The sequence below is a fragment of the Panulirus ornatus genome, chromosome 47 (assembly GCF_036320965.1).
Source record: "Panulirus ornatus isolate Po-2019 chromosome 47, ASM3632096v1, whole genome shotgun sequence".
NCBI lineage: Eukaryota > Metazoa > Arthropoda > Malacostraca > Decapoda > Palinuridae > Panulirus > Panulirus ornatus.
Genome location: NC_092270.1, coordinates 18244074 through 18258950, shown reverse-complemented (window position 1 = coordinate 18258950; position 14877 = coordinate 18244074). Strand labels below are relative to the sequence as shown.

At 39.3% G+C, this 14877-nt stretch overlaps 1 protein-coding gene across 5 annotated transcripts in view; it reads left to right on the top strand.

Annotated features, from left to right (window-relative positions):
* Nt5b (5' nucleotidase B) overlaps nt 1–14877 on the top strand; it is a 292848-nt gene that overhangs the window by 228328 nt on the left and 49643 nt on the right. For all 5 annotated transcript variants that reach the window (XR_011716199.1, XM_071689864.1, XM_071689863.1 and 2 more), the window contains 3 exons: nt 6133–6228; nt 7032–7272; nt 11224–11400. Coding sequence is in view for 4 of the 5 variants with exons in the window: in XM_071689864.1 (XP_071545965.1) it covers nt 6133–6228; nt 7032–7272; nt 11224–11400 (514 nt within the window). In the remaining variant the exon portion in view is untranslated. The remainder of the gene's footprint in view (nt 1–6132; nt 6229–7031; nt 7273–11223; nt 11401–14877) is intronic.

The following is a 14877-nucleotide window of genomic DNA, read 5'->3' as shown; positions in this document are numbered from 1 at the left end:
GGAAGTATTCTTTCTCCCCTATCCCCAGGGATAATATATATATATATATATATATATATATATATATACGGGTACATGACCAATTCTCCGGCAATCTTGGTTCTAAAGCCTTACAGGATTAACCATTTTGCCGGACCATCCGTGGTCATGGAATGATAATTCATCAACACACCTCTAACCCACTAATCATACATCTCCCATATGTCTAAAGTATACCATGGACCACTAGAAATTTAGATTAAACAAATATTAAATATAAATTAGATAAATAATGAAATACATTATACACCTGCTCAGGACTGAGGTGCACGAGAGCTACGTGTGTCACAAACTTGTCCACATACTCAGCAGTCCTGCGTGGTTTACAGACCGCTTTTCTCCACACACATTATTCCTGGAAATTCCCTGACGCTTCTTGAATCTTTGAATCCATCCTTCACTATAGTCACGCTCATTTTGTGATTTAAGTTCTTTATGGAACCACTTAGCCTGGTCCATATTACCATGTTAGCTGACCACTCCATGCTGACACTATGGCAACCATTCCATCATCACTCGATCATGCTCTGTACTCTTACCAGCTTTCATAGGTTTTCTCATCGTCATTTGCTTCTTGGAATCGCTTAGTGCATAGAATTTCAATATTTACTCCCGTTGCTTCTTGATATCATAAACAGTTGATGATGAACCAATACTGTAATGTTACACAGCTTATGCATCGAAACCCCACAGTCCATTTTTTTTCAACAGTTCTACTTTATCTTGGATGGATATGGACTGGTGTTTAGGTTTGACACCATGACTACATTCTCAAATGTTGTAGAAGCCATAGTTAGGGTTACATTTAAGCAAAATAAGCTAAGAATCTCAGAATTGCAATATCACCCATAAGTGCAGTGTAAAGAATGTGAATAAACGCGCCTTACTACACACAAGGCCGCCTGTGGCCGCCTAGTACACTAGTGGCCTTGGTAATTTCATATTCCCTCATGTAATTTTGTCTCCCGCATTAGCGAGGTAGCGCAAGGAAACAGACGAAAGGATGGGCCAACCCACCCACATACACATGTATGTACATACACGTCCTCACACGCATATATACATACCTATACATTTCAGTGTATACATACCTATACGTACACAGACATATACATATATACACTTGTACATATTCATACATGCTGCCTTCATACATGAAATGACACCCCCCCTCCCCCTGCATGTGAGTGAGGTAGCGCTAGGAAAAGACAACAAAGGCCACATTCGTTCACACTCAGTCTCTAGCTGTCATGTAATAATGCACTGAAACCACAGCTCCCTTTCCACATCCAGGTCCCACAGAACTTTCCATGGTTTACCCTAGACACTTCACATGCCCTGGTTCAATCCATTGACAGCCTGTCGACCCCGGTATACCACATCGTTCCAATTCACTCTATTCACTTAATTGCTGTTTCCCGCATCAGCGAGGTAGCGCCAGGAAACAGACTAAGAATGACCTATCCCCTCATATGCGTTTATGTATACATGAATGCCCATACACACACGTATACATGCATGTACATAAACATATCAACATATACACATACATACTTATACATACACATATGCAGACATACTTATATACACATATACATACATATACATACAAATACAAATATGCAGACATACTTTTATACTTTTGTGGCATGAGAAGAGTGGGAGGTGGGTTGATTAGAAAGGGTAGTGAGTGGTGGGATGAAGAAGTAAGATTATTAGTGAAAGAGAAGAGAGAGGCATTTGGACGATTTTTGCAGGGAAAAAATGCAAGTAAGTGGGAGATGTATAAAAGAAAGAGACAGGAGGTTAAGAGAAAGGTGCAAGAGGTGAAAAAGAGGGCAAATGAGAGTTGGGGTGAGAGAGTATCATTAAATTTTAGGGAGAATAAAAAGATGTTCTGGAAGGAGGTAAATAAAGTGCGTAAGACAAGGGAGCAAGTGGGAACTTCAGTGAAGGGCGCAAATGAGGAGGTGATAACAAGTAGTGGTGATGTGAGAAGGAGATGGAGTGAGTATTTTGAAGGTTTGTTGAATGTGTTTGATGATAGAGTGGCAGATATAGGGTGTTTTGGTCGAGGTGGTGTGCAAAGTGAGAGGATTAGGGGAAAATGATTTGGTAAACAGAGAAAAGGTAGTAAAAGCTTTGCAGAAGATGAAAGCCGGCAAGGCAGCAGGTTTGGATGGTATTGCAGTGGAATTTATTAAAAAAGGGGGTGACTGTATTGTTGACTGGTTGGTAAGGTTATTTAATGTATGTATGACTCATGGTGAGGTGCCTGAGGATTGGCGGAATGCGTGCATAGTGCCATTGTACAAAGGCAAAGGGGATAAGAGTGAGTGCTCAAATTACAGAGGTATAAGTTTGTTGAGTACTCCTGGTAAATTATATGGGAGGGTATTGATTGAGAGGGTGAAGGCATGTACAGAGCATCAGATTGGGGAAGAGCAGTGTGGTTTCAGAAGTGGTAGAGGATGTGTGGATCAGGTGTTTGCTTTGAAGAATGTATGTGAGAAATACTTAGAAAAGCAAATGGATTTGTATGTAGCATTTATGGATCTGGAGAAGGCATATGATAGAGTTGATAGAGATGCTCTGTGGAAGGTATTAAGAATATATGGTGTGGGAGGCAAGTTGTTAGAAGCAGTGAAAAGTTTTTATCGAGGATGTAAGGCATGTGTACGTGTAGGAAGAGAGGAGAGTGATTGGTTCTCAGTGAATGTAGGTTTGCAGCAGGAGTGTGTGATGTCTCCATGGTTGTTTAATTTGTTTATGGATGGGGTTGTTAGGGAGGTGAATGCAAGAGTTTTGGAAAGAGGGGCAAGTATGAAGGCTGTTGGGGATGAGAGAGCTTGGGAAGTGAGTCAGTTGTTGTTCGCTGATGATACAGCGCTGGTGGCTGATTCATGTGAGAAACTGCCGAAGCTGGTGACTGAGTTTGGTAAAGTGTGTGAAAGAAGAAAGTTAAAAGTAAATGTGAATAAGAGCAAGGTTATTAGGTACAGTAAGGTTGAGGGTCAAGTCAGTTGGGAGGTAAGTTTGAATTTAGAAAAACTGGAGGAAGTAAAGTGTTTTAGATATCTGGGAGTGGATCTGGCAGCGGATGGAACCATGGAAGCGGAAGTGGATCATAGGGTGAGGGAGGGGGCGAAAATCCTGGGAGCCTTGAAGAATGTGTGGAAGTCGAGAACATTATCTCGGAAAGCAAAAATGAGTATGTTTGAAGGAATAGTGCTTCCAACAATGTTGTATGGGTCCGAGGCGTGGGCTATGGATAGAGTTGTGCGCAGGAGGGTGGATGTACTGGAAATGAGATGTTTGAGGACAATGTGTGTTGTGAGGTGGTTTGATCGACTAAGTAATGTAAGGGTAAGAGAGATGTGTGGAAATAAAAAGAGCGTGGTTGAGAGAGCAGAAGAGGGTGTTTTGAAATGGTTTGGTCACATGGAGAGAATGAGTGAGGAAAGATTGACCAAGAGGATATATGAGTTGGAGGTGGAGGGAACGAGGAGAAGTGGGAGACCAAATTGGAGGTGGAAAGATGGAGTGAAAAAGATTTTGTGTGATCGAGGCCTGAACATGCAGAAAGGTGAAAGGAGGGCAAGGAATAGAGTGAATTGGATCGATGTGGTATACTGGGGTTGACGTGCTGTCAGTGGATTGAATCAGGGCATGTGAAGCGTCTGGGGTAAACCATGGAAAGCTGTGTAGGTATGTATATTTGCGTGTGTGGACGTATGTATATACATGTGTATGGGGGTGGGTTGGGCCTTTTCTTTCGTCTGTTTCCTTGCACTACCTCGCAAACGCGGGAGACAGCGACAAAGCAAAAAAAAAAACAAACTTTTATACACATATACATACACATATGCAGACATACTTATATACACATATACATATACATATGCAGACATACTTATAAACACATGTACATATTCATACTTGCCTGCCTTCATCCATCTCTGGTGCTACCCCGCCTTGCAGGAAATAGCATCGCTACCCCTCACTTTAGCAAGTTAGCGCCAGGAAAAAGACAAAAAAATCCACATTTACTCACACTCACTCTCTAGCTGTCATGCGTAATGCATTGAAACCACAGTTCCCTATCCCCATCTAGGCCCCACAGACCTTTTCATGGTTTACCCCAGATGCTTCCATTGCCCTGATTCAGTATATTGACTGCACATCAACCCCAGTATGCCACATTGTTCCAGTTCACTCTATGCCTTGCACCCCTCTCACCCTCTTGTACATTCAGGCAGCGATCGCTCAAAATATTTTTCATTTCATCCTTCCACCTCCAATTCAGAGTACACAACTGCCAAAAATATCCACATTTTCAGTTTATATTGACTAAGACAAAGAGCATGTTACACAGGTACTAAACTTTTTTCTATCATAAACCTCTTAAATTTATGTATGCTGTTTGCATTAAGCATGTCCTTAGCCATTCTTTTCCATTCATCCACCATTCTTATATCATTAAAGTATTTCTTTACATCCTTTTTGACAAGTTTCTCTCTACTTCTTTTTGGATGCACTCTCAGATGCTTGTAGGGTTTTGCCCTTTGTAGACAAATGTATGTTTTGAAGTATGAGAACCATTTCTATACCTTAGGCAAAGCAGTAGGAACATCTTTGTATTTTTCCCTCCCATACTTTTCCTTTTCGCATTTCAAAACTACTTTTGATTCATCACAGTAACAAGCAGGAGGCACAGACACCAGAAGTCACCTCAGTATTTTGAGTTTGAAAGAGCATTTGCCATCTAATATGTATTATAATGGTTAAAGGGGTGCACTTCTTTTTTTAAAGCATTTCAACCTACCACAGAGCTAGAGTATTTTCAGATGCACATAGAGCTGTGCCAGTGGTAGAGAAATGCTTGTCATCTTTGAAAATCATTTCATTATTATTATACTTGGTCGTTGTGTCCTGCGTTAGCAAGGTAGCGCAAGGAAACAGATGAAACAATGGCCCAACCAACCCAGATACTCATGTTTATACATAAATGCCCACACATGCACATACCTATACATTTCAATGTATACATACATATACATGCACAGACATATACATATATATACACATGTACATATTCATACATGCTGCCTCCATCCATACCCAGTGCCACCCCGCCACACATGAAATGCTTCTCATTATTTTTATGAAGATTGTGAGATTCTCCTTTCTTCTTTTTTAATATTTGAACTTTCCTTGTTTCTTTCAGTTTAATAGGTTTTGTGCACATTACATCGTTAATTTGTGCATGTTTTGGGATATTAAACTTCTTTTGATAGACATACAGAAAGCAGTTTACATTGAATATTTCTTGTGAGCTTGTTGCACTATATTTTGAGCATATCACACCTTTTGATTCTATTTATAATGATTTCAAGCATGGCCATTATATTTGATGATTGTAAACATTTCATATCTCTTATTTCTCTTGATGATATTGTGAGCATCACAGCATTTTTCTGTAATCATGATTGGAAAATTTTTTATTCTTTTTGTAACCATAAATCTTGTGAACTGGCATTCACCAGTTATGGAGACTTTTGCCACAGCCACCCCCCTTGAGGGTGTTCCTGGAGGGAGCAGATGTCAAAAATATAGATAGATAGATAGATTTATAATGATTATGAATGTGACAAACTTCTCATTTCTTTGTTATACAGGTCATTTTCAGTCATTATCATTCATATCAGACTATGTTTTACATCTTTTTCCTTTTTTACAGGATGTGCACTTATCATGTTTTTTTTCTTTTTTATATAAATCATGAGCATAAGTCTTTATTTTTTAAAAGGTTGTGAATCCATCATATTGTGTATAGTTTGTAAACATGTTACACTTCTTGTCTCATTTACTGAATTCTGTTTAGCAGAATATCAAATGATCAAAATCTCTGAATTAGAAACTCATTTAATGTATCTCTTGTGAATGAACCCCATGAAATATCTTTCTCTTTATTGTTCGTTTATTCTCTTTTTGTGTTTTTGTTTGCATAAAGATTACCCCTTTGGTTGTTTTATAAGATCATTAAAAGCTTCCTAGGTATGAAAATGATTTGTTTTCTCTTACCTTCACCAGGGGGCTGTGGTTTGATCGGCTGTATGGAAATTTGCTAAAGGTTGATGGCTTTGGCAACATCCTTGTCTGTGTCCATGGGTTCAAGTTCCTAAAGCCGTAAGTTATATCAGAATGCTCTTTTGTTTATGTATGATGGTGTTTGGCTGTTTTTATAATAATTATCTGGTGCCCAATCATTTCATATAGGTATGCATTACACAACTAGAACTTTGGCTTAGTCTCACTTGAAACGGAATGTCTGAGTCCCTGCAGAAAGCCATCATTACCTGCAGATGTGTTTTTCCTGTATCATATGGTGACCCTGACCCTGAAGGACCAACCATTCCCAGCCAGCAAAGTACCAACCAAATTAAGCAATATATATGACATTCTTTCCTCGTACTACAAACATCACAAAAATCATAAACAAATTAAAGGCACTCAGAACATACTGACACCAGTTTTGGACAAGAAAAAGGATCTCAGTGCCTTCTACGAACAGTTCATCAGCTCCATCCTAAAGCATACATCTGTTTGCTCACGTACCCTTTCTAGAACAAATATGACAAACCTACAAATCATAGAAAAGCTTGAGAGTGAGTCTGTATATGAGAATATTTATTCATTTGTTCCTGGTGGTACCTTGCTAATGCAGGAAATGGCAAAAATGTATGTAAGGAAGAGAAATATTATTAGGTGCTGCATGACTCACTTTGTAAGTGCTGCTGTTATGTATTGCACATTTTTTGACTTGTTTTAATCTTTGAATGATTCAACTAATTTTGAATACAGAATACAGTCATCTGTTGATACAAAATACAAATTGTAAGTTGCTTGGCTTTGGGAATTATGGATTGGCTCATAGAAACAGATTGTGCCATCATTGATAATGATTTTCCATTTCTCTTTCTTTGCTACAGATCAGATGTTTACGAACTATATCCAAACAAGTTCATCCAGTTGGATGAGTCCCGGATCTATGTGATGAATACTCTTTTCAACCTGCCAGAGATATACATGATTGCATGCCTCATTGATTTCTTCAGTAACTCCCCTCAGTATGTTAAGTTACGTGAGGGCATCAAATCTGGGGACCTGTATATGAGCTTCAAAAGCATTTTTCAGGACATAAGAGCAGCTGTTGACTGGCTTCATATGAAGGTAAGAGGGTGTAATCATATCTCTTCAGTAATATTATTGTATTGATAAAGTTTTTTTATTCTTTCAAATTTTTTCACTCATCCTATTTTAAACACTGATATCTGCCAACATTGGAAGAATTTACTTGAACATTTTTACATCCTCTCTGTGTTCAAGAAAATCATCCTCTTGTGGACTATGCAAGATATAGCTGGAACACTTTGTGTATCAGATAAGAAAATTTCAAATTAATAAAGATCCATTGTATACTAGGGTTGCTGCTGTAGCTGCTGGCCAACATTAACAGCAACCCCCCCCCCCCCCCCCCCCCAGCATCTTTGTATCCCATATCACTCTCTTTTTGTAGAGCATTTTGAAATATTTAAATTTTTTTTCTAAGCAAAGGCACTGATTAGAATAGAATATAGAATAGCTGGGGACCAAGTCTACTTTGGGAAGTTGCCCCTTTTACAAGCTTTTGGGGTAGAGGTTGGTGACCCTAGCTCATGCAAATATTTCCAATAAAAGCCACTTTTAGTGTGATGTATCTTCGTATGGGTGAGTGGAATGTTATGGTGTCAGTCTGTCTCAAGCTATTGTGTGGTCTGGTTGTATACAGAGTGTTTCTGTTATTTCAGAATTGTGACTTTATTAAATGATTTTGCTATCCTTACAGTTCAAAATGGCATCAAGTTATTGTAAGAGGTGCAATGAAAGCAGGTAGTCCATCCTAACTTTATTATAAAGAAGTATCCTTATACAGGAAAAGGGTGGCATTTCCTTTATCTCAAAGGGTGGCATTTCCTCTATCTCAGTCTGACTCATGCCTCCAACTACCCGGTGAGCAGTCCCACACTGCCTTATGCCCACTGCCTAAATATCGTACCATACACTAAACCTTACACCCCTCAGGAGATTTTGGTAACTGAATGTGACGTTTAAAAACAAAAACAAAACTAAAAACAAGAAAACAAAAAAATAAAGAAAATGAAATTTAGATTTGACAGGGCATAAGGCATATATACACAAAAATCATTGCTCAGCAACAATACACTTCCTTTGCTTGCAAGCAGAACAAAAATGACAGGAATTTAGTATGTTCACTCTTCACAGGAGGCACCACATACATAATTTTGTAAGTGAGCAGGGTGTTGTCTCACACAGAGAGGGCACCGCCGCCTGAGGCTGGGTGTTGCAACAATTGGTGGTGAAGCCGCTGTTGGTGGGTGCTCCCCTTGACTCGCAGGTGTTGTGGGGATCAATGAAACCCGCGGGTATAGAAGACATCGATTTTGCAAAGACAGGCAGCCACTGCTGTCCAGCTTCCCTGAGTATTGCATATGCATTTTCTTCTCTACTACCATACCTGACCTGCATGCAGATGGGTGCCCACAGAGAGCTGGGGCAGCGTAGCAGTATTACATGCTGGGCCGCCCTGCATGCAAGCCTGGTTCTCTGATATGGCGTGCTTCCTGTTTCACAGACCAGTTCTCCATCACCGGTTTATCAAATAATGTTGCCAGGGCACTAGGACACCATCTCACAACTGTCTTCCAGCTGCCAGCTGTGCAGGCGACTTATACCCCTCTCTTAGGGTGGTATTGAGATATTGGACCATAGCCTGAGTCACTTTGCTGTTGTGTAGGCTATTTTCAACACCCATGTAGCCCCTCTACACCCGTTTAGCTGCCTTTACTGCTGCTTCAGCACGCCCATCGAACTGGGGGGAATGAACTGAGGAAATGTGGGCCATGATTCCTCATTTTTTGTAGAAGGCTTCCATCACTTTGCTGTCTAGATTGGTTTCCCTATCCAAGGCAATTTCCTTGGGTGTTACCCTTCTCATAAAGAAGGTGACCAGCCTTGGGATTTTCCCACATAGGTTTGAATCTTTCTCACTGTGACATGTAAGAGGTGCAATGAAAGCAGGTAGCCCATCCTCACTTTATTATGAAGAAGTATCCTTATACAGGAGAGGGGTGGCATTACCTCTGTCTCAGTCTGACTCCTGCTTCCAAGTACTTAGTGAGCATTCCCATGCTGCCAGGTGCCTGCTACCTAACTATGTTGCACACACCAAACCCTACAGAGATAGAGGAGCTGAAAGAAAGTGTGAACTTCTCTGTGGCTCAGAAATAGGTTACATTCAATTTAATGGACTTTTGGCATTAACGGACACCCCTTACCCCACTATTAGTCCATTGAATCGAGTGTTTACTGTACTTGAATTTCTTAGTATAAATTGTGTGTTTTTAGACATAACGTATGTAATTGCTGCATGTAATGAATGTATGGTTTACTTTTTTCACTTTCTCCCTTCCCTTCTTATCATTACTCTGAGTTAGGGTTATTTTTCTATTCTTTTGAATAATTTAATTGTATGAGCTCTCTACTATAGGAATGTACAAGAACATATGAGTACCCATGACAAGATTTCACCAGGATGGTACAGCAAGTGTGCAACACTCACCATATGTCTTGCCTGTTCATTTATACTGTTTCTCTTTACCAACACACCTTTTATTTACTTGTCAATCTGAAGTTCATCAAAGATTGACTTGTTTCTGTAGTTACTCCATGTGTGTTTCGTATTTCTCCCAATAACTCCTCAGCTTTTTTTCTTACCTCATTTGATTCTTCCATCTCTATCTCAGGTAGATCTTCATCTTGGTAAGTGAAGTTCAAAAGGAGTGGTAAGAAGTACCTTATAACTGTGGAAACTCTTGTTTCACTCAACTTAGATTAATGATACAAAGAAAAGAAGAGGGTAAGTGATGCTGGAGAGGGTGTTTGTACTTGATCCAACCCATTGAATCTGGGATGGTGTGGTGATGTTAGAAGGAAAGAAAATAAATTGTCAGTAGAATAGGAAATTACTCACATCTACTTAGATGCGGTGAAGTTGCTTTTGTCAACTAGTGTGGGCTCAGCAATGTATAATGCAAGCCACACATGCACTACTGTCTGGTCATGGTCATCATAATTTTGTATTTCGCTGTCACTGCTTTCTTCCATGCAGTCCCCTGGATTTGACCAATCTCCATCATCAAAAAGTAGCTTAGATGATATGGATCAATTTATATCACTGTTTCCATATACAGATAATTGGGTATATTGCATTGCCACAGGGATTCAGTGTTGTTATGTTTTGCACTATCGCATCGTGATGGACAGTGACCAGCAGGTACAACTACATGGGTAATAATTGAGTTTGTAGATGTATGTGAAGCCTTTGATGCAGGAACAAGGGATTTCAAAATTTATTAATCACATTTATAGATCAGCTGAAGTGAAAGGTGGACTTTTATGAATCATATATAGGTCATCATAAGTAAGAAAGTTATAGATCAGCTGGAATGAATAGTAAAACTTCAGTGAATCATATTAGGGTCATCATAAGTAAAAGAGTTATAAATCAGCTGAAGTGAATTGTAAAACTTTTACGAATCATATATGGGTTATTATAAGTAAGAGAGTTAAAGACTGGAGTTATCTTCATTGTTAAATCTAGATGTAAGAAATACATTCTCACCAATATCCAAACTCAGGTATCACTATTGTACTATGTGTCACCGTTTGAATTGATATTATGCTCTTGATGGCCACCACCACCACTGTGGTAATGTTTTGAAATTAAGTAGTCTTTATCTGTGTATTATCATTGTACACAGTATCCTACAAATAATCTTTTATATGATAGATTACTCTTTTGGTAATCCTTCCAGAGCTTTGTTTTTATCTCTCATGATTGCAAGGTTCATAACGCTGTATGGAAACCATATTTTCTTTTCAGATAAAACTGAAATATGATTATTCTCTGCCAAAACTTCTTATCACATGATAACTAGTAGAGATTACTGTAGACCTCTGTATGCCTTAGATTGCAGCCAAACCTTCTTTATGTTTTATGTGTTCTGTTGCATGATATATGATATTTGATTGACTAACTATAAGTATTACTTTCACCAATAGGGGGATCTGAAGAAGAAAACCGTGGAAAATATACATGAATATGTTCACAAGGATGAGCGTCTGCCACTCCTCTTGGACAGAATGAGAGATTCTGGAGCTAAGGTCTTCCTTTTGACCAACTCTGAATACTGGTACACAAATGCTGTGATGGAATACCTGCTCAGTTTTCCTGATAAGGTGAATATGTATATGATTCATTTGGAATTATGAATTGTGAAATAGAGAATTTAGGGATGATTGATTCAGGTTACAAAATACTGTACCTGGAGGTTAGTAGAAATATGATGAAATTTCAGGAATTTATGGTGGCAACAGCAAAAGAATTTTGAGGAAAATGAAAGAGCTCATTGTGGAAGTCACAAAACAGTAAGTAAAACTGACAGAAGTATTAAAGATAAAGGTAGAATATACCATTAGAATTGTAAAAGGATTAAGGGAATGTAGAGATTGAGAGGTTATAAGAGTGCATAGTTGAGTGTATAGTTGATAAGTATATAGGTTAGATATTTAATAAAAGCTAAGTACTGCTCTCATCATGATAATCTTTGAAGTCAAAAGTGTTCATGGTAAAGTAGATGGAAAATATGTAAGAGCACAATAAACAGCTTATTTGAAAAACAAGTGTTGTTAGGAAAAAAAGAACTCTAAAAACTGAGTTGTCTCACTCCGTCATTGTATGTATTTGGGTCATTCTAGTACTTTTCCTATCTTTTTGGTTTCACATCATATGTATGTGTGTTTATCATCAGACTATAGTTATACTGCAAGCAGTTGGATGCATATTTCCTCAGATGACAATTATATTGCAAGCAGATAGATGGATATCTCATCAGATTACTGTTATACTGCAAGCAATCAGCTCATATTTAGTCCTTTGCCCCGAAGGATTTCTCCCTCTCCAGCAGCTTGTCAATCATGTGGGCTCATGTGTCTTTTCTCTTTAAGATCCCTTTTGATTGAGATCCTTTGCTAACACTATTTTCTTTAAGGCAAGTAGTGGGACCGTATAAAGCTGCTTAGCAATGTATGTGGTTGTGATTTCTATATAGAAATGGAAGCAGCTGTCCAGATACTTGCATGAAAGAGGAAGGGCATCCCACTAGAGCTAACTTATGTAGCAACTCATCTCAAAAGATCATACAATCCACTATGTAACATTAAGAGGAAATACACAAGACCTTACTGCTTGAAACAGGCTGGTTGATGGTAGAGAAAGTTCAAAAGATGTTTTCAAACAAGTTTAAGACTTCCTCCCCTTACTTAACATAGGTAATTTCAGAGAGTTCCAAAAAAAAGGGTTGATGTATAGAACACTATAACAATAACACTGAGTTCTTTTATGAGAGTGAGGGATGTGTGAGTAGGAAGAGAGGAGGTTAAGTGATTTCTGGTGAAGGTGCATCTGCAGCTAGTTTGTGTGATGTCACTATGGTTGAATAATATGCTTATGGATAGGGTGATGAGGGAGGTAAATGCAAGGGTCCTGGAAAGAGGACAGGTTTGCAGCCTGTAGGGGTAGGGGTCAGAGGATTCTGGGAAGTGGGTCAGTTGTATGCTGATGACACAGTTCTGGTGAGAGACTTCAGAGAGAAACTGCACAAGTTGGTGGATCAGTTTGGGAGTGTATGTGAATAAAGTTGAGATTGTTAATGCAAGTAAAAGTAAGGTTTTTAAGTTTGGTTGGAGAGAAGTTGGAGGAAGTGAAAAGTTGCAGATACAAGGAAGTGGTAATGTTAGTGGATGAAACCATGGAGGTTGAAATTAGCCATTGGATGGATAAACGGGCTAAGGTCCTGGAGGCACTAAGGAGTGTGTGGAAAGAGAGATCAGTAACTGTGAGAGCAAAGATGAGTATGTTTGATGGTAGAGTAGTTCCAGTGGTGTTGTGTGGATGCAAGGTATGGGCTCTAGATCAGAAAGCACAGAGGAGGGTAGAAGTGTTGGGAATTAAATGTTTGAGGATAAAATCTGCTGTGAGGAGGGTTGATTAAGTGAAAATGATAGGGTGAGAGAAGTGTGGTAATAAGAACATTATGGTTGAGAGAGCTGAAATGGATATGTTCCTATGGTTTGGACATATGGAGAGGATGAGTGAGGAGAGGCTGAATAAAAGGTTATGCATGTTAGAAGTGGAGGGGACAAAGAGAAGGGGGAGACCGAATTGAAGGTGGAAGGATGAAGATGTTTTAAGTGGTTAGAACCTGAACATGTAGGAGTGCGAGGTATGCAAGAGACAGAGCAAATTGGAGTGATGTGTTATAAAGGGTGCATTGTTCTGTGAGTAGGCTGAACCAGAGAATATGAAATGGCCAAAGGAAACCACAAAAAGGCCTTTGGGGTCTGGTTGGTTTCAGTGGATGGGACCAAATGAAGATGGGTATTCATCTGTTCCTGGCACTGCTTCAGTGATACAGAAAATGACAAATTAGTTTGAAATTTCTTTCCAACATCACTTCAAGCAAACCACAATATAAAAGTCACCTGACTTTATAGTGGCTGCAACAAACATGCATTACAAACACAGTTGGAAAATTAGCCCAACCAGAACAGAATTTCTGCATATACACTGGTCTTCAGTCATTCTTTTAAGCCCAGGCAGACATGAATCCAGCTCATACCCTATAGTCACCTTGAATAACTCCCACTGAACAAAACACCAACCATTCTAGACATTATATATGACACACATGACATTCACTCCTCACACTGATTATATCAACACAAAAGCAAAACACACACTATATCCCCTCAGAACACAAACTTGCATGAAATTTGGATGAGGAAAGAATCCCTTAACATCCTTACAAACAATTCATCCACTTCACTAAATTATGCCTTACCTGCATGGTTTTCACATTCTCATATGCAAATATAACAGAGCTGCAGACCATGCTAAATCATGCATTCAGAGCAATCACTTGTGCTCAGCAACCACAAATACTCAACACCTACACAATGAAAGAAAGCTCCTCAATATGCTCAGCACTCAGTTCAATGCTGCAGCACTAAACCGTTCCCACCCAAACTACTCCGTAACTAACCACCAACCTCCAGGTAGATATAGAGGACTCACCCTTGCACCAGTCTTCAGTAACCTCTGCTCACAGATCCCCTTAACACACTGAAACAGAGATCCTCCAAATACAGTCCCATCTCAATATGCTCAGTACTCATTTCTATGCAGCAGCGCCAAACCCTTCCCACCCACACCATTCCATAACTAACCAACAACCCCAAAGTAGAAATAAAAAACTTACCCATGGATAGATCTTCAATATCCTGTATTAACAGATCCTCTCTGCATAGTGAAACAGAGATCCTCCAAATATAACCCCACCTCAGTATGCTTGGCACTCAATTCTATGCAGCAGCACTAGACCTTTCCCACCCAAACCACTCCATAGCTAACTACCACCAGCAGCTCCAAGTAGAAATACAAAACTTACCCATACCTCTCTTCTGGTACCTCTATTCAGAGTTCCCCCTTGTGCCTAGCAAATAGAACGCTAACAGAACATGTATACAATTAAATAACACATCGTGTACTAAACTGCCCTCCCAACTCGATCTTAAACTCCACCCCACCAGGCATACACCCATCAGAAGCCACACCCCATACAACCATGAGTTACACTTTCCCATCTATACCCCAGA